The 20,000-nt window shown below is 55.2% G+C and overlaps 1 protein-coding gene across 1 annotated transcript; it reads left to right on the top strand.

Moving 5' to 3' along the window:
• The first annotated feature begins 7,121 nt into the window (after window positions 1-7,121).
• On the top strand, window positions 7,122-18,257 carry LOC128840520 (inositol-trisphosphate 3-kinase B-like). The gene is made up of 8 exons (XM_054034612.1): window positions 7,122-7,207; window positions 10,198-10,785; window positions 14,037-14,121; window positions 14,704-14,917; window positions 15,194-15,398; window positions 15,825-15,926; window positions 16,273-16,344; window positions 16,720-18,257. Exons 2-8 carry the CDS (start codon window positions 10,345-10,347, stop codon window positions 16,957-16,959), a joined length of 1,359 nt encoding a protein of 452 aa, XP_053890587.1. The 5' UTR covers window positions 7,122-7,207; window positions 10,198-10,344; the 3' UTR covers window positions 16,960-18,257.
• The last annotated feature ends 1,743 nt before the right edge of the window (window positions 18,258-20,000 follow it).

The following is a 20,000-nucleotide window of genomic DNA, read 5'->3' as shown; positions in this document are numbered from 1 at the left end:
GGCTGGATCGGCAACCTGTGACTCAAGGTGGCAACAAGCTCCTTGTAGGGGATTCGCTTGCTCCTGAGACAGAGGGGAGCCTGCAGTGGGATGTCCAGGGGGACATTAGGTTAAATGTTCCCCCAGGGTGCCCAGCTAGCCTTCGTAGTGCAGGTGCTGTGTGTGTGTGTGTGTGTGTGTGTGTGGGGGGGGGGCGGGGGATGCTGGATGTGCAGGGTGCATGGGGGTTGGAGAAGTTCCTAGCAAGAGAAATAAAAAGCATCAAAAATTGAATCAAAACACAAGACGTGCTTCCTTTTTATTATGGGTATTGTGGTAGCACCTAGGAGCCCCACTCATGGCCCAGGCCCCCATCGTGCTAAGCGCTGTACAGAACGAAAGATGCCCCCGAGAGCTTCCAGAATAAGACAAGAGACAAGAGCCAGACAGGGACAGAGGAGGAAGCCCAAGGAAACAATGAGGCATTATTAGTCAGCATGATAGACAGTGGTTTCTGCACACCAGCAGCCTAACTGTTGGTTTTTGTAGGCATCATGACAAAGGAGAGTTTGAAAGAGGGATGAAGATTGTGTGTGTGGAACGCAGATTGTGTGTGTGAGAGAGAGAGGCATACTCTGGGTGTGTGTGCATGACACAGGGTATGTGTGAGCGAAAGAGGTTTTGTGTGCATGTATGACAGATAGTACATGTGTTAAAAGATAGTGTGTGTAGAACGTGCATGACAGAATGTGTGTGTGAGATTGTGTGTGTGTATATTAGACTATGTCTGAGAGACACAGTGTGTATGGGACTGTGTTTGAGAGGTGAGTGCATGTGTGTGTGTGAAACAGACTGTGAGAAATACAAAGAGAAATACAAATGTATGAGTGAGTGATTGTGTATTAGCCACTCTATGTGAGATGGAGAGAGTATATGTGTGTATAAGAGATTGAATGCTTGTGCAAGACTGTGTGTGTGTGACATACAGTCAGCGACCATGGGCATGTCTACACTACAGAATTGTCAAGCTAATTTATGTCGGCATACAGCCACTGCAGTAATTACACCACTTGTGCATGTCTACACTTTGCTCCTTGTGACGTGTCCTCGCCAGGAGCACTTGTACCAATTAAACTCTCAGTGTGGGACATTGTGGGATGGCTTCTGAAAGGCAGCAACAGCAGATGTGAGCACCACAGTGTCTACACCGACACTGCGTCAATCTAACTACATCAACATTGACTCTACACCTCTTGTGGAACTGGAGTTATTAATGCAGCGGAGTGGTCAAGTGATGTTGATGGGAAGAACATTTTAGTGTAGACACTTACAGAGTTAGGTCAACGTAAGCTGTTTTATGTCGACCTAACTCTTTAGTTTTCAGAGTGGTAGCCGTGTTAATCTGTATCAGAAAAAAAATAACGAGGAATCCTTGTGGCACCTTAGAGACTAACAAATGTATTTGGGCATAAGCTTTTGTGGGCTAAAACCCACTTCATCAGATGCATGGAGTGAAAAATACAGTAAGCAGAATATATATAACACATGAAAAGATGGGAGTTGCCTTATCAAGTGGGGGGTCAGTGCTAACAAGCTAATTCAATTAAGGTTGACAAGTTGACAAGAAGGTGTGAGTATTAGCAGAGGGAAAATTACTTTTTGTAGTGACCCATCCACTCCCAGTCTTTATTCAGGCCTAATTTGATGTGTGTCCACACCTTCTTGTCAACTGTTTGAAATGGGCCACCTTGATTGCATTGGCTGCGTTAGCACTATGAAAGTAATTTTCCCTCTCTTGGTATTTTCCCTTTCTTCTTAACTGTTGAGAATAGGTCACTTCCACCTTAATTTAATTCGCTCGTTAGCATTGACCCCCCCCCCCACTTGATAAGGCAACTCCCATCTTTTCATGTGCTATAATATATATTCTGCTTACTGTATTTTTCACTCCATACATCTGATGAAGTGGGTTTTAGCCTATGAAAGCTTATGCCCAAATAAATGTGTTATGCTCCAAGATGCCACAAGGACTCCTCGTTGTTTTAACTCTTTAGTATATACCACACACACACACACACACCCCTCCTGCTGTCTGGAATGTCAAATTCCGGGTGACCTTAAACAAGAGAGTATTGGGTAGACCAGAAGATTAACAGTACTTTAGAGGACCGAACTGAGATCAGGCCTCCATTGTGCCAGGTGGGGCGCAGATGCACAGTGAGAGGCGGCCCCTGCCCTGAAGGGCTCCCAGTCTAGATGGTTAAAGGAGGGATTATTCTCCCTGTTTGATGGATGGGGAAACTGAGGAGCAGAGGGATTTAATTGTTTGCCCAAGGTCAGGGGTGCTTATGGCAGAATCCAGACCCCCTGACTCCCAGTCTGGTGCCTTCCCCCCAAGCCACTCTAGCTGAGAGGTCCCCAAGTGGTGAGGACACAATGGGATATGGCTGTGAGGTCGTGGCAGGTTCCGGAGCAGCCCATATGCCAGGCTGTGGCAACTCCCTGGGGATCGGGCCATGGCTGCCCAGGTGTGGTCTCTGCCCTTCCTGCTGCACTGGGCTGTCCTGAGTGGGACCCTGACCCTTGGCTGGGCCGAGGGGCCCTGTGAGAAGCAATTCCGCATCAGACAAGAGGGGCCTGGGGCCGAGGGCCGGGCAGGGAGCCCAGTGCAGGTGGTGATGGTGTGTGGGGTGGCTGTGGCTGTGCTGTATGGCCTCATTAAGGCCGTGGCATCGGATCCCGACTGCGAGGAAGAGGAGGAGGCCGAGGAAGCACAGAGTGAGGTGAGGGTGCAGGGATGCCAGCCTGGCAAAGGAGGTGGGGACACCAATCTGACAAAGAGGGCAGAACCCTAGCCAGGAATAGGGGCAGGCACACCAGTTTGGCAAAGGAGGTGGACCTGGCCTAGCACGGGGTGGGGACAGGGCAACTGGCCTGGCAAAGGGGAGAGGGGGCAGGACCACCAGTCCAGCAAAGGGGATGAGAGCCTACATCAGTCTGCCAAAGAGGACAGGACTAAAGCCTGGAGTACATGTCCCTCAGCTAACAGCTTCTGACATGTGTCTCCAGGCCAGTGCATCACACACCCTCCCATGGTCCCTGTATCCTGGGCTGGGATCCTGCTGACACAGGTGATGGACTCCCTTGGACATCCCAGGCCCAGGCCCTTGCCTTCTGTCTCTGAGATACACTGCTGGCCAGGCATGCAGAGAAACCGCCCCTAGGGTCATCACAGCCGGAGACAGACTGGGGTGAGGAGAGTGGGGGGCACACAACATGAGACAGCCATACTGCCCTTGGGCTGCCAGGGAGGGTTTGCCATGGGGTCCTTGGAGGAGCCAGGGAGACAGCTACAAACGGCAGGGTGGGGGAGGATGGGGGAATGTGCGGGGCCACTATGTACTTCTATCCATCCATCTTCATACATACCCCGCCATCTATCCATCCCCCCACACCCCTCCATCTCCCATACCTGTTCTTTCATCTATCCCCCCCATGCTCCCCTCCCATCCCCGCATCTAGCTCTATACATACTAATCTATGTATTTATCCACTGGTCAAACCATCCTCATACACATCCCCCTCTATCTATCCATCCATCCATCCCTGGTGGTGGGGACTCCCCCAGGGGAGATGAAGTTGGAACTGCCCTGGCCCTGACCCCCAACTCTCTCCCCTCGGCCAGGCCAGTGAGGGCTGCAGCACGGTAGGCAGTGAGGTGGGCAGCAAGGCAATGGCTGCGCCCCCACGCCCTGCATGCACACCGAGGAAGGCCAAGGAGAAACACCTACAAAGACTGAGCCAGATGGAGAGGGCGCTGCAGGGCTTCCTGAATGAGCTGCGGAGGCGCAGGGAGGCGCTGGAAACTCGGGGGCTGCAGGGGACTTGGGGGGCCCAGGGAGAGGAGATTTGCCCGCCAGAGTGGAACGTGGACAAGCTGCATGTCACTGTCTATGAGATCTCAGAGGACTCTGACTAAAGGGATAATAAAGGACTGGAAAGCCTGGTCTGTCTGGTGCTGTTGCATTGTGGGGAGATGGCTGGGGAATGGGATGTGGGACTGTGGGAGACATGGGGCAAGAGGATAGGGGGAATAAGTGGGGAGAGGCAAGGGGCAAGTGATGGGGGATTGGGATGGAGGGTCAATGATGCAGGAATGGGGGAAGAGGGTGGAAGGGGACTGAAGTGGGGAATCACTGAGGGGTGGATGGGGAAGGTGGAGGGAAGAGTGTATGAAGGAATCTAAGCTTTGAGATACTTCGAGAAGAAATTATGTAAAAAGGGATAGAGAAAAACTGAGATAGTGGGGGGACATGGAGGGGTCTGAAGTTTATAAATCCAGAGAGAGAGAGAGAGAGAGAGAGAGAGAGAATGAATGAAAGAAGAAATGAATTAGATAGATAGATTGATAGATGGGTGTGTGGATGCATATAGGGACAGCAGGATGGATATGGAGGTGGATGGGTGGATGAAGGGGCTTGTATGCGGATGGATGGGTGGAAAGATGGATATGGGGATTGATGGGTGGTGAATGGGGATGGGTAGATGGATGAGTGGCTATGGGGATGGATGGATGAATGTGTGTGTAGGTCTTTATGGGGCTAGGTGGATGGATGTGTATGTGTGGAGATGGGTGGATGGGTATGGAAATGGATGAGTGAGTGTATATGAGGATGCGGGAATGGTCGGATGGATGGGAGTATATGGAGATAGATGAGTGGGTTTATATGGGATGGGTGGATGGACAGATGGATACGGGAATGGATGGATGGATGTATATGGGGCTGGGTGGATGTATGATGGGTTGAGTTTTGGAAACCCCCTTGGGACCACTACCTGGTGTGCTGAAACTACCTCTGAGCCCGTTTTCCCTGGCAGATTGGGACTTCAATACCCTGTCTTGTTGAGCCAGACGCTAGCCTGCTGCAAACACAGACTCAGGTCTAAACCACGTCCCCCCAAAACTGCAGACTAACTAAAAACAGGTTAAGAAAGTATACCTGTCTCTAGCATCCAGACACCCAGTTCCCAATGGGATCCAAATCCCAAATAAATCTGTTTTACTCTGTATAAAGCTTATGCAGGATAAATTCATAAATTGTTCGCCCTCTATAACACAGATAGAGAGATATGCACAGCTGTTTTCTCCCCCAGGAATTAATTACTTACTCTGGGTTAATTTATAAGCAAAAAGTGATTTTATTAAATATAAAAAGTAGGATTGAAGTGGTTCCAAGTAATAACAAACAGAACAAAGTAAATTACCAAGCAAAATAAAACAAAAACACGCAAGTCTAAGCCTAATATAGTAAGAAACTGAATACAGATGAAACTTCACCCTCAGAAAGCTTCTTTCACAGACTAGACTCCTTTCTAGCCTGGGCCCAATCCTTTCCTCTTGTACAGTCCTTGTTCCAGCTCAGGTGGTAGCTAGAGGATTTCTCATGCCTGCAGTCCCCTTTGTTCTGTTCCACCCTCTTATATATCTTTGGCACAAGGTGGGAATCCTTTGTCCCCCTCTAGGTTCCCACCCCTCCTTCTAAATGGAAAAGCACCAGGTTAAAGATGGAGTCCAGTTCAGGTGACATGATCACATGTCACTGTAAGACTTCATTACCCATTTGTCAGCACACACGTATACAGGAAGACTTACATGTAAACAGAGCCATTTACAACCAATTGTCCTGGTTAATGGGAACCATCAAGATTCCAAACCACCATTAATGGCCCACACTTTGCATAACTACAATAGGACCTCAAAGTTATATTTTATATTCCTACTTTCAGAAACAAGAATGATACATTTATACAAATAGGATGAACACACTCAGTGGATCATAACCTTTTCAAAGATATGTTACATGGCATATCTAACATAAAACATATTCCAGGTATGTCATATTTACATTCATAAGCATATTTCTATAAAGCATTATGGGGTGCAGCATCACAGGATGGATGGGTGTATATGGGATGGATGGATGGACAGATGGATATGGGAATGGATGGGTGGGGGTACATGGGATGGGTGGATGGACAGATGGATATGGGAAAGGATGGGTGGGTGTATATGGGATAGGTGGATGGACAGATGGATATGGGAATGGATGGGTGGGTGTATATGGGGCTGGGTGGATAGCTGGATGGATGGGTGTATATGGAGATAGATAGATGGGTATGGGAATGGATGGGTGGGGGTACATGGGATGGGTGGATGGACAGATGGATATGGGAAAGGATGGGTGGGTGTATATGGGATAGGTGGATGGACAGATGGATATGGGAATGGATGGGTGGGGGCACATGGGATGGGTGGATGGACAGATGGATATGGGAATGGATGGGTGGGGGTACATGGGATGGGCGGATCGACAGATGGACATGGGAATAGATGGATGGGTGTATTTGGGGCTGGGTTGATGGATAGGTTTATATGCGGATGGTTGGGTGAATAGATGGATTGATGCGGGGGTGTTGATGTGTGGCTCTGGGGATGGGTGGGTGTATATGAGGATGGGTGGGTAGATGGATCTATGCCTAGGGTTTGGTGTTCAGCTATAGGGGAATTAAGAAGATAAGAATAGCCCTACTGGATCAGACCAAAGGTCCATCTAGCCCAGTATCCTGTATTCCGATAGTGGCCAGTGCCAGGTGCTTCAGAGAGAATGAACAGAATAGGAAATCATCAAGTGATCCATCCCCTGTTGCCTATTCACAGCTTCTGGCAAACAGAGGTTACAGACACCATCCCTGTCCATCCTGGCTAATAGCCATTGATGGACCCATCATCCATGAATTTATCTAGTTCTTTTCTGAACCCTGTTATGGTCTTGGCCTTCACAACATCCTCTGGCAAAGAGTTCCACAGGTTGACTGTGCTTTGTTACACTTGAAGCTGGTTCTGGACTTGCTCAGCTCTGATCCATGCCCCGTTGTGGTTCCCTCCCGCGTCTGGACCCCGCCCCCATACACTCACCCCCCCACATCACAGCCACCCTCCAGCGCTCCCTCCAGGCGCAGCGTCCCCCACCCCTGCAGCTCCCCCGGGCCTGGACGGAGTCAGTCCCTCGGCTGAGCAGCAGAGGGCAGCGCAGGATTAATTTTATGGGGGCAATTTGTCAGCCATTCTCCCTCCCCCTCCCCCGCCATCCCCGCCCTCTCCCTGCCGCGGCCAGGCTCGCGGCGCGGGGATGCCTGTGTCACACTAGCCCGGACCCCGGCTCGGAAGGTAGGGGACATCGCGCAGCGTGGGTGGGAGGGTCCTCGGGGTGGGGACACCTGAAATCGGGGGAGGGGAGATGCCCCGTCTGCTCTGCAGCAGGACGCCCCCCCCCTCGGAGCCGGGATGGGGCATGGACGCCGTTCCCCCCCCCCTCCATCCACGCCCACCCTCGACCCGCGGGAATGCCCTGGGGTAAGGGTCACTGCAGCACTTCCTGGTGCACACGGCGGAAAGGACCCCAACCCCTACTCCGGGAACGGGAGGGGAGTGGGGTCTAATCAGTTAGGCTGGAGGGGGGGCTGGGAGCCAGGACTCCTGGATTCTAGTCCCCACATCCGATCATCCTCCTCCTCTCCCCCAAACCCATAGCGTCCCCTTGGGACAATGAACCCATCGATGGCTGCAGCTGCCCATGAGATTTTCCATGCACACGAATCATTGTGGAAGGGCAGCAGGACACCCCCTCTCCTCATCCCTTTGTGCATCTCTGGGGCAGGGAGAGCTCCCCCCAGCCCCCTTTCTGCACACACACACTCCGCACACACACAGCGTCCCCTAACAATATGCCATTCTCTGCCCCACAGTGGAGTCTAGTGGGTAGAGCAGGGGGCGCACAGTCTCATGGCTCATAGTGAGCGATCCCAGCCTCCTTCACCCCCTCCTGTGTCCCCCTTCCTGCCTCCCAGCTGTTGCCCTATGGCTACAGGCCAGCAGGCTCCCATCCCCTGGGCTGGGATTCAGTTTGTTCATCTCATTCCCAACCCCCTTCTGAAAAGCCTCAGGAGACTCTGCCAGGGAGAGTGCTGGGCCTGGAGCCAGGCTGGAAAACCCTGTTGAGAGGCAGGGCGTGGGGCGGTGGTGGTGTTTAACCCACCTTTCCCTGACTTCCCCCACTCTCCAGCATGGCTACTTGTCCCCCTTCTTGGACTCAGGACAGTGTTGGTCCCTGTGGTCCATTACCCAGGGATCTGTGCGGATCTAGTTTTCAATTAACAAAGAGCTAAGGATCGAAGGCCTTCCCCCAGGTGGACTGTCCCAGTAGATCCCAGTGTGCCACAACAGATCTCGTTCTATCACAACCCATATTGGTAGAGCTCCATAGATCGCAGCAGATCCCAACACATACAAGCAGGTCTCCATAGATCCAGCAGATCAAAATGGGTCACATCAGAAGATCAGATCATAATAGTTCCCATAAGGGCGTAAGATATCACTAGCTCATCCAGTCTGCCCTACTGTGTATCAGAGGCCATTAAACTTCTGCCAGATACCTCTCTGTTAAGCTCAATGACTGAGTTAGACTGAAGCATTTCAGTCCTCACAAGACCAAACTGTTGAGCCCCAGGCAGAGAACAGGACAGAGCCAGGAGTCATCGGTGTCTAAGGCCCCTGTGGTGGCAGGGAATTGGCGAGGTGAGATATAGCCAGATAATCCCAGCAGACACCCCAAAGACACCCCTGCCAATCTGACCTCTGGGGAAATTCCTTCCCAACCCCAAATCTAGCGATCAGTTATACCCTGAGCATGGGAGCAAGACCTGCCAGCCAAGGAGCTAAGAGGAGTCTCTGGACCATCTCAGACTAACTGTCCACCCCATACAGTGTCCCCTCTCCATCTGTGGCTGATCTCTGATGCTCCAGAGGAAGGTGACTCCCTCTGCCCCCGCCCTGAATCCCTCTGTTCGGTTGTGAATTGTGGGGGGGAAATTCCTTCCTGACCCCAGCAGGTAACCCGGCTGAAGCCCTTAAAATGAGATTGCAACACATCTCATCAGATCTCACTAGATCATAGAAGACCACAATGAGATTACAGCAGATAAAAACAGATCCCGCAGATCTCAGTAAACCCCAGAGCAGAGCACAACCCATCTCAGCTGATCTGTGGGGACATTTCAGCAGGTCACAGTATATGACAGTAATTCTCAATATATACCAGCAAATCACAATACATGACAACGCATCTCAACAGGTGTCAGTGAACTCACAGCACATTTAAGTAGATCACAATCTCATTGGCTCTCAGCAGTTCACAAAGTCCACACCACATAGTAGTGCTTCACAGCAGATCTGAATGGATCACAGGAAAGCTTAGTGGCTCTCAGCCAATCAAAATTGTTTCCCACAGGTCCTAACAGAACAAAATTGTAGATGACAATCAATAACTATAGAGCTGACCCGACCACAGCAGATCACAGTACAGCCGGAGAGACCAGGCTAGATCCTGAAGTAGCTCACACACTGGCTGAACGTTGATGGACATAGATCACAATTGATCATGACAAATCATACTAGATGTACTAGATTACGGATCACAATTGTAGTGGATCACAAGCAATCACACTAGATCATAGTGAATCAAAAGCAACCACCTGAAATTAGGAGTCAGGACTCCTGGGTTCTTTCCCCAGCTCTGGGAGGAGAGTGGAGTCTAGTGGGTTAAAGTGGAGAGGAGGCTGAGAGCAGGACTCGAGTTCTGCATCATGGAGACAGACCCCCTCACTCTGCTCTGTGCCTCAGTTTCTCTCCTGGCCAAATGGGGAAACGTAGCTTGGTCTGTAACACTGCATCTCCTGGAGAAGGGGGATCTTGGCATCCCCAAGATTAGAGTGACCAAATAGCAAATGTGAAAAATCGGGATGGGGGTAATAGGGCCCTGTGGGGGGGGGGCGGTAATAGACAAAGCCCCTAATATTGGGACGGTTCTGATAATATCAGGACGTCTGTTCACCCTACCCAAGATGGGCTGGGCCTCTGGGGGTGCAGAGCTGGTTAGGAAAATTCCCTCACAGCTCTTTTCTGTTCCCTCTCTTCCCCTTTCAGGCTCGTTGTGAAATCACTTTTCTCTGGGCCGTGGGGTGCATGCCAGGCAGAGATCACAGGCCTGGAGCTGGGCTGGCTGGGGGAGTGTAGGGGGAAGGTGCTCCTAAGGGCTGCCACCAAGATCCCCCCCCGCATATCAGATTAACCCTTCCATCTCTGTGCTATTTTCTCCGCAGGGCAGACCCCACCCTTTTCCAGTGATGCAGCGCCCCAACCCGCTCTCTGTCGAGCTCCCCAGGGCAAGGAGATGCCACCCGCAGTCAGTCTGAGCTGAACCCCGAATCGGAGTGCCCTGGGGAGACAATCTAGGAACGGGATCAGCCATGGAGGGGCTTAATGGCCTCAAGACCTGTCCAAAAGGCATCTCCCAGGCCCTGGCTCAGGGAGGGCAGGGCTGCCCTGCTCCCTGCGTGGCAAAGGAGGGTGCCCCGGGGGATCCCGAGTGGAGAGGGGAGCTGGTCCAGGGCCCAGGGCTCCCCATGGATGTGGGGGGAAAGGGGCCGGCCCTGGATGGGGCAAAGGCATCTCCTGAGGATGGCTCTCCAAAAGGCGTCCAGGCCCCATCTCTTCATGGGGCCAAGGGGAATGAAGGTCCCCCAGAAGCTCCCAAGCTCCAGCACCTTGCCATGAGGGGGCTTAGCGGTGGCCACGACCGCTCTGTCTCCAGCTCCTCCACCTGCTCCTCCTTCGAGTCCTCGCAGGAGTCTGACGAGGTCTTCAGTGAGGAAGAGGGGAAGCCTGGGCGGAGGAAGATGCTGAGGAAGGTGAGACAAAGGTTGGGGAGGTGGAGCTAAATGCTGCCTTTGGTGTGTGATGGTCTGACCAGGGAACTGGGCTGGTATAGTACGGGGCTACAGATTGGGATTGAGGGGCACCGGCAGAGCTGGTGGGGGAGCCCAGAGCTGGGATAGCAGGGGGCTGCAGGTCGGGATTGAGGCGTACCAGCTTTTGTAGCACCCTTAGGTGACTCTCAGACTCCCTCCCCCCAACACCTCAGGCCTGGCTGGAGCTGGAGAGGCGGGTGGGAAGAGCGGCCCCTTTCCGTTCCCCCCGCATCTCTGCTGCCTCCCACGCCTTCCTGCCCACGGCCATGAGGTTGGCCCTGCTGCAGGCGTGGGCGGGAGGAGGTCCCTGGGCGCATTAGCTTCACCCTGCCTGTGCAGTGACACTCCCCTACACACACAGCCATTCCCATGGGGATAGGCCTGTGCAGGTTACTGCAGAGATGTTGTGTGGTGCTGTGTGTGCATGCTGCACAGAGGAGCTATTGCAGAGGCGGTGTTGGGTAGGGGTTGTGTGGTGTTATGATTGCGCTGCAGAGGGGTTATATTGTGTTCGGGTTGTGTTGTGCATGCTGCACAGAGGGGCTGTGTTGGATGGGGTTGTGCTGTGCATACAGGTTGTGTTGTGTTGCAGGAGAGGGGCGTGGTGCAGGCCTTCATTGTGTTATGCAGGGGTTGCCTGTCTCTCCCTGCTCAGTCTCTCAGTATCTGCAGGAGGATTCCCCTCTGGGCTCTGACATCACTTCCCTTCCCCGTTTGTGGTTTCCTCAGCCCTGGCTGAGCAAATGGCCCCCCCTCCCGCGAGTCAAGAGAGCAGGAAACTGTTGGGGGGAGGGCTGGCTGGCTCAGCAGCTGGAAATAGGGCATCCCCCTGGTAGCTGGATCAGTGCCTGGGTCCTGCCTCCTGGTGCCATGGAGGCGGAGGCCAAGCAGTGATTAATGGGGCAGTGGGGGGGTGGGGGGGGAGTGCTGGCTGCCCTTAAAGGCCCCGGGGTCCCCTGTAGCCAGCACCGAGGCCAAGGGCTTTGTTCCCTGCCCATCCCCCTGGACTCATGCCAGTCCCCGTCTTTGAGCACCGGTGCCAGCTGCCTGCTGGGGCAGGGAACCTCCCTCCCCAGCCCTCTACTCCCTTCCCATCCTGAGCAGGCACTTGGAAAGTCAATACCTCCCTTGTATCTGCTACCACACACCCCCATTGCCCTGGCCTGGGAGGGTGGGGAATGAGGAAGAGCAGGGGTCTCTAGGCTCCATCCTCCTCCCCCCCCCCCCCCGGCACGGGGGTAGGGGAGGGATATGAGGGTGCATCCTGGCTCTAGCCTTTCTCTTAGCATGTCAGGAAAGGAAGTGGGGGGTGGGTGTAGAGGGGGATCCACGTCCCCTCCCTACACCTCTCCCCCACCAGCACCCAGCTCAGCCCCACCCACACTAGACACTCAGATTTGGACAGATGAATTCCCCAGGGATCTGCTGGGGGAGGACAGGATTGGAAAGTTCTCCCCCCGCTATCCCCGCTGGGATTCCCTGTGCTCCCCATGTCTCATGCCCCCAGGAACCTTCCCTGCTCCCCGCCTGGCCTGTGCTCCCCAGGACACCTGCCTCCTCTGCTTCCAGAATCTACCCCCCCCCCCCACCCCCTTCCCAGCTTCCCCCACCCGCTGAAGGGTTAATCTGACTCCTGACAGAACCAGGGGCTGGCTGGAGCCGACTGTTGTGGAAAAAGTGAGCTCTTTTGGGTGGGTGCCAGGCCTTGGGTTTCCTCTGCAGCCTGCAAACCGGTTGGGAGCGGGTGCTGCTTGGAGCAGGGCCAGCGCCCTGCCTGGAGGGCACAGGGCACCCACATGATTGCATAAGTGTGCCTAGTGCAAGCTCTCCCCACAGGGCACTGCAGCCAAGCTTCAAGGCTGGGATCAGTGCATGGCACTTGCAAAGTGTGTGTGTGAGAGAGCAGCAATGCATTGTGCCTGATTCTGTGCCTCTGCAAAGTGTGTGTGTGTGTGTGTCAATGCATTGCCCCTGGCTCTGGCTCTCCGCAAAGCATGTATTCATATGCAGCATTGCTCCATACCTAGCTCAGGGGCTTTCTAGGGGTTCGTTTGCATCCAGTGTGCATGGTTGCATCACTGCAGGGGGCCTTGGCTCCAGGGCTTTGTAGTGTGTGCACAACATGCCAGTGTGAGCAACAGGGCATGATGCCCAGCTCAGCCCTCCTGCAGTTTGTGTGTGTGTGTAGCAGTGCATCACACCAGGTGCAATGCATGAACACACCAGACCCACTAGACCTGCAGTGTGTGTAGTTGCGTGCATGCGTGCGAGGCAGCTGGGAGCTCCCTTCCTGTGGGCCTAGGGCCACCAAGGTTGCTGAGCTGAGATTGGAGTCGCTCAAGCATGTTTGTGAACACACACACATCCAGGAAACAGCCCCTCCACCTCTTTGGCAGAGCTGCACTTTCCCCTTTGAAACCCAACCAGCCCTTCACCCCCTAGCACTATGGGAGACTGCCCAGCCCTCTATGGGAGATGGGAGCACACCTGCTCCCCCAAGCGTGCACCATCCCTCATGCAAGCACCAGCCCCTCCCTGACCCCCAGGCGCATTTTAGTAAGGCAGCTGCAGCCGGCTCCGGTGGCAGGAAGGACGGTTGAGCCCCAGCACCAGAGTGACTCAGCGCCAGGCAGCTCACACAACAATGAGTCTGAGGCAGGGACTGCCTCGCCTGGGGACACCACAAGCTGGAGATGCAGACGCCTCTCGGATGGCGCACAAGGGCTATTTATACAAGGCTCCCTCGCCCACTGCCGAGATGCAGCCACCTCTGAGGTGGGGCACGGGGACTTAGGGCTGATCTACACTGGCAATTAACAGCGCTGCAACTTTCTCGCTCAGGGGTATGAAAAAACACCCCCCTGAGCGCAGCAAGTTTCAGCGCTGTAAAGCCCCAGTGTAGACAGTGCACCAGTGGTGGGAGCTACGCCCCTTGTGGGGGTGGTTTTCTTAGAGCTGCGCTGCGACCACACAAGCCACATTAAAGCACTGCTGCTGTAGATTAGCTCTTATACAGTGATCCTTCCCCTGGCACTGAGATGTAGCTACCTCTGGGGTGTGGCTCAGGGGCTGTTTATGTGTTAGGAGGCTTAGGCCAGTGCTAGGATGAGAGTTTCACTTTCAGAGGGGGAGGGAAATAGACTTGGGGGACAATCCCTTGCCAGGCTGACAATTGCCTTCTTTCCTTTTAGACCAAGTCATGGAAGACATTTTTCACCATGGTGCACTGGTCCCTGCGGCGTCACAGCTCCTGGGTGCAGCTGGCAGGGCATGAAGGTGAGAAGAGGTTTCAGGGGGCACTCCAGGCCAGCTCCCTACTGCAGAATGAGAATTGCTGGGTTCTTAGCCCATTTTATGGTGGCTTGGATGTCCAGGTGCCTGGGGACAGTGGTGGCCTGGGGAACTCCTTGCCACTGTCTCTCAGTGGGTACGTCCAGACTACCTGCTGAATCGGCGGGTAGTAATCGATCTATCAGGGATCGATATATTGCGTCTTGTCTAGACACGATATATCGATCCCCGAACGCGCTCCCATCGACTCCGGAACTCCACCAGGGCGAGCGGCGGTAGCGGAGTCGACGGGGAAGCCGCGGCCATCGATCCCGCGCCATGAGGACCCGAGGTAAGTCGAAATAAGATACATCGACTTCAGCTATGCTATTCCCGTAGCTGAAGTTGTGTATCTTACATCGACACCTCCTCCCCCGCTCCCCCCGAGTAGACCAGCCCAGTGTGGCAGCATGATTGGCTAGGGGAATTCCCTGCCACCAGGTATTGCCCCACACCCATTTGCTCCCAACTAGCCCCAGGCTGCCAGGGTTCCTGCCTGGCCCTCATTACCCCCACCCCTTTCCTTAGGTAACTTCAAGCCTAGTGAGGGGGGCCAGATCCTGAAGAAGTTCAGCACCGTGGAGAACACCTGCCTGGAGGCGCTGATGGGTGACACACTGCGGCCCTATGTGCCTGCCTACCACGGTGTGGTGGTGAAGGACGGCGAGCACTACATCCAGATGGACGATCTGCTGCGTGGCCTCGACGCACCCAGCATCATGGACTGCAAGATGGGGGTGAGGTCAGTGCAGTGGGTGGGGGGACATATGCCTGTGGAACCCCCTGCCAGTGAAGAGTGGAACCAATGCCCCCTAGAGGAGAAAGGGCCTCTGTGCCATTCCCCACCCGAGCCAGCTGGAACGCCACTCTGGAGCCACATTGGAGTCGGTTCCCCCTAGAAGCAAAAGGCCCCATGTCCCTTTCCTGCCCCCTGCCGTGGGACCAAATTGAAGCTGGCACCCCCTAGAAGCAAAAGGCCCCCACATCCCATTCCCCACTCCTCTGCCTTTGCCCATAGGACATACCTGGAGGAAGAGCTGACCAAGGCTCTGCTGAAGCCGACCCCCCGCAAGGATATGTACCAGAAGATGGTGAAGGTGGATCCAAGTGCTGCTACGGCCGAGGAGCACAGCCAGAAGGCGGTCACCAAGCCCCGCTACATGCAATGGCGCGAGCACATCAGCTCCACCGCCTCCCTGGGCTTCCGCATTGAGGGCGTGACAGTGAGTGAGAGGGAAATAGGGGCTCCCAGCCCTACAGGGTCTGCTCCAGGCTGCAGCTCCCTGTATAAACAGCCCCCATGTCCCACCCCAGAGGCAGCTGCATCTCAGCGGCAGGCGAGGAATCCCTGTATAAACAGCCCCTGTGCCCCACCCCAGAGGAAGCTGCATCTCAGCACTGGGCAAAAGATCCATGCATCAATAGCCCCTGTGCCCCACCTCAGAGGTGGCTGCATCTCAGCACCAGGCGAGGGGGCCCTGCATAAACAGCCCCTGCGCCCCACCCTAGAGGTGGCTGCATCTCCGCACCAGGTGAAGGGACCCTGTATCAACTCCTAAGGCAGTTGCATATTCTCACTGGATGGCTGCTGTACGGGGAAGTCTCCCCTGGGCTGCCTGTCTGCCTGAACCCTGCCGTGTGTCTCACAGATAGAGGGGGGAGCTGTGCAGAAGGATTTCAAACAGACCCGGACCCAGGAGCAGATTATCGACACCTTCCTGATTTTCACCAAGAGACAGGGGAGCATCTTGGTAAGGGATGGGCACCAGGTCCCATGGGGTCACTGCCTGGGCCCCTGTCACCCACTGCATGGCACTGCGGGAGCGGGGAGGCTAGGGAAGGGCAGTGGGTGATACAAGGCTGGTTGGTGGTATTTGGAGAGTAATAGGGGAATTTCACCTGAGTCTTGGGGCTAGCTCACAGAGGGCTGGGGCTAAAGCAAGGGGCAGCGTGGTCATGCTATGCTGGACTTGCCCTCAGGTGGGGAGAGGCAGCTTGGTTGTTTGCCCTGCTCCATGCCCCTCTGCCCCACAGAGCAGAGACACCCCCTCTCTCTTGGGTACCCTCTGACCACTTCCCTCCACCTTTACCTTGCAGAGAGCCTACCAGAGCCGCCTGGAGAGCATGCGGAGCGCACTGCTCGAATCAGCCTTCTTCCGCACCCATGAGGTGAGTCTAGGGGAACCCAGGCATCCAGGACTTCCCCCTCCCCCAGCACAGTCTGAGAGGACCCACAGCACCAGGTGCAGGGCGAAGGAAGAGGTTCGGCAAAGAGAGAGAGGAGGGAAAAGCAGCCCCCTCATAGAGCAGAGGGGTGTGAGGCCAAACCCACCCCCCCTAATAAGGTGACAACGCCCCCGAGCTATGAGCCTGCACCTCCAAGAGGGGAAAGGGATCCCCCACGTCAGCCAGCGTCCTGACCCTGGGGCTGGATTGAAGCTGACGCTCCCTAGAGGGGAAATGCATTTCCCATTCCCCACCTCCATAGGGCTGCAGCAAAGCTGGCGCCCCCTAGCTACAAATGCCCCCGATCTCTCCCCACAGGTCATTGGGAGCTCGCTGCTCTTCGTCCACGACCGCCAGGGCCGGGCCAACGTGTGGATGATTGACTTTGGCAAGACGCTGCCGGCGCCTCCCCAGCTGGCCCTGCGCCATGATGTGCCATGGACCCGCGGCAGCCACGAGGACGGCTACCTGATAGGCCTGCACCACCTTACCCACACCCTGCAGGCTGCGCAGCATAGGCTGGGGCCAGAGGAGATGCCAGCCCCCAGCGCGCCCTGAGGACTGGGCAGCCAAGCCCCAGAACTGCTCTCACCCTGAGCCTTACGTTGTGGGACCCTGTGAGACCTCATCTGGACATGACTCACCCGCCTCCTCTCTAGGGCCGTTGTGGGGGAGCTGTGTGGGGCTCTCCAGGACCCTAGTGTATCTCCGCTGGCATTGATGGAGCCTCACCTGGTGGAGCAGGGCTCAGTGGGTCTTTCCTCCATAGGACACCCCAGGAGATCACACTCTCACCACACTCAGGATGCAGTATATCCATCAGCCCAGCCTCTGAAATCTGGGACCCGGCTCTCAGGCAGAAGGGTTCCACAGCCCGGACTCATGCTGCTAACTCCTACCAGTCAGCACCAGGAGGGGATGGGCGGTGGGGTCAGGGCCCAGATTGGCCCTGCTTCTACCAGTAGCCACAGCCCGGGGTCCCCTTTAGTAGCAATTGCCAACAAGCACCAGGCAGTGTTGGCCATGGATCTGGTTACCCAAATTGGAGGAGGGGGAGGGAGTCTAAAACCTCCTTGGGCACCTGGAATGGGAAGGAGATTCTCTGCTGTGAAGTTGCTGCCCCAGGCAGCCCTGAGGCTGTGCCGCTCTGAGCAGCCTTTACTAGCCCCCTGTGCTGAAACTTGAACTGGATACAAAAAAACATGTTATGCAGTGTGCAGATAAACAGCTCCCGTGCCCTGCCCCACCCCACCCCAGAGGTGGCTACCTCTCAGCACCAGGCAAGGGGTCCCTGTACAAACAGTCTGCATGCCCCACCACAGGTGGCTGCTCCTCATGCTGGGAAGGGGAGAGGGGAGGTGGACAAACAAAAAGGGGTGGAGGTAGAATTTGACCAAGAAAAACTGGAACAATTAAAGCCCCAGCCAGTTAGCTGGGAGGATCCGGTGCTGCTCCAGTTTCAGGGGATCAGAAATTAGGGCAGGGTTTAAATTTAAGCCCAAATTCTGTGATTCTAGAATGGGGGGAGGGATGCTAGTTTTCCCCATGTTGCTTCTTCAGCCACAACAGGAGGGGTCACCCCCCATGGAGGGAAATTAATGAGGTGTCAGTCCAGCCAAGCAGGTGCCAATCACCTTACCCAAGGGGCTAGACTTGATGCACCCACAGAAAGTGCCAGGAGCCCTTGGGAGCAGGACTGGCACATCCCCACACCTGAGGTGCTGTGATGCAGGATCATGATGACCAGGGAGGAGATGGTGGCACGGGGGGAGGTGGCCCCATCTGTGGAGGTTACATCCCTCAAGCCCAGCTCGCCGCATCATCCCCTTAATAAAACCTTAGTGTATCTTAACCCAGCAGCAGTCTTTCAGCCCCTGCTTTCCCCTCCCTGCGTAGAGGCACCTGAGGCCCCTGGCTGAGGGGGAATGGTGGGGCGACATTTAATTAACAGGTGGTAAATCTGCGCCCAGCTGTTCTGGGGGACGGGTGTGTGTGTGCACTTGTGCAAGGAGAAGAGGTAGGGTCCAGGGGTTAGCACACAAGGGGGGTGGGAGTCAGGACTCCTGGGTTCTAATGTTGGCAACAGCTGTGAGCAGAGTGGGGGATACACAATCACTTTCCCTATCCTCTCATTTGCACAGGCATGCTTGTGCACGCACACACACACACAGTCACACCACAAATTGCACTTCAACAGACTCAACTCCACTTGCTCTCCGTTGTCAGCCACCCAGCTCCCCACCGCAGCCGCATATCTCAATCTTATCAGCCCCATGTGCTGTCCCTCAGCCACACCTAGCAAGCGTCTATCATCTCTCACCCCCCAGGACACACAGTTCTGTGTCTCTCACACCCACAGAGATTGAACGGGTGCATAGGTCTGCATGCACTAGCCCATCACATGCAAGGGGTGGGTGCTGGGGGCCCCCTAGCACAGTGCAGCAGGAGAGTCTTTGTGGGAAGATGGGGCTTGGGCCGCTTTGTGGAGCAGTGTGTGAGGATTCCCCCTAAGTGCTTCTCTCTGTGTGCATGTGGGGTTCCCTGCAGGCATGTTGTGTGGTCAGGGCTGGCTAACATTCCAGAGGATTCCCCACCCCGTCACCATGGATACCAAGGCCCAAACAAACCCAGACCCAGGGCTGTGCCAGCAGCTGCCCAAGGGCAGCCGGGAAGGTGGGGGAAGCAGCCAAGGGCTCCCTCCCTGCATGTGCTGGGGAACCAGGACTCCTGCGTTCTATGCCTGCCAGGGGTCTAGTGGTTAGAGCAGCAGAGCCAGGATTCCTGGCTTCTAGCCCCACCTCTGCTTCCTTAACCAAGAGCCATCCTCTCCCCCGGGCTGGAGGGGGCCCCTGCTCTCAGCGCTGGCTGTTCTCATGCCTGCCCCTGTTGGAGACACGGCCCCAGAGCCGGCCCCCCCACCTTTAGAGCTGCATGGGGGAGGGTTGCAATCACAGGCTGTGTTGCCATGGAGACTGTTGCTGCCAAGGTTACAGGTTAGGGAGAGAAAAAAAACCCAGGGAAACGAGCTCATTCCAGAGCTGTGCATACAGGTGCCTGGAGCCATCAACCCGCCCTTACACAGCTGGCACAGGCCAGGGAGACACAGCTCCCCCCAGGCATAGTGTGGGCACACTCCACCTGCCGTGCCACCCCCCCCCCCCCCCCCATCTACCCAAACCATCTAAGCTCCCAGTGCTAAAAACTTCTTGCCCCCTTCAGGCTCAAACCTGCTTTTCCCAGCCCAGGGCCATTTTCCTCAGGCTGCCTCCTGGCTTAAAGGTCTCTGCCTGGAAAGGGGAGTCGCTTCCACTGGACAAAGACCCCAGAGAAAGGAACACAAGGATTTCTGGGACCAGAAAGGACCCTGCTGGGCATCTTGTCTGAGGCTCCTGGCTAATACCAACCAGAGACCCTATCCACCCTCCCCCCACTCCCTGGAGTATCTGGGCCCCTCGCCATCTTTCCAGGATTTATCCTCAGCCCTCTGGCAGTGCTGGTGGGCACTATAGGCGCAGAGACCGGCAGGCACTTCCCAAGCTCCTATGCCAGAGCAGGGGTTCACCCCCAGGGTGCCCACCTCCCAGCCCCACGTATGTTGT

This window comes from Malaclemys terrapin, chromosome 7 (assembly GCF_027887155.1).
Source record: "Malaclemys terrapin pileata isolate rMalTer1 chromosome 7, rMalTer1.hap1, whole genome shotgun sequence".
In the NCBI taxonomy this organism is placed as follows: Eukaryota; Metazoa; Chordata; order Testudines; family Emydidae; genus Malaclemys; species Malaclemys terrapin.
This window is presented reverse-complemented; position numbering and strand designations above follow the sequence as displayed.

Coding starts and splice junctions, on each gene's coding strand:
- LOC128840520 (XM_054034612.1), top strand. CDS start 10,345: ATGGAGGGGCTTAATGGCCTCAAGACCTGTCCAAAAGGCATCTCCCAG. Junction 14,122..14,703: donor GCAGCTGGCAGGGCATGAAG/GTGAGAAGAGGT, acceptor CCCTTTCCTTAG/GTAACTTCAAGCCTAGTGAG. Junction 16,345..16,719: donor CCTTCTTCCGCACCCATGAG/GTGAGTCTAGGG, acceptor CTCTCCCCACAG/GTCATTGGGAGCTCGCTGCT.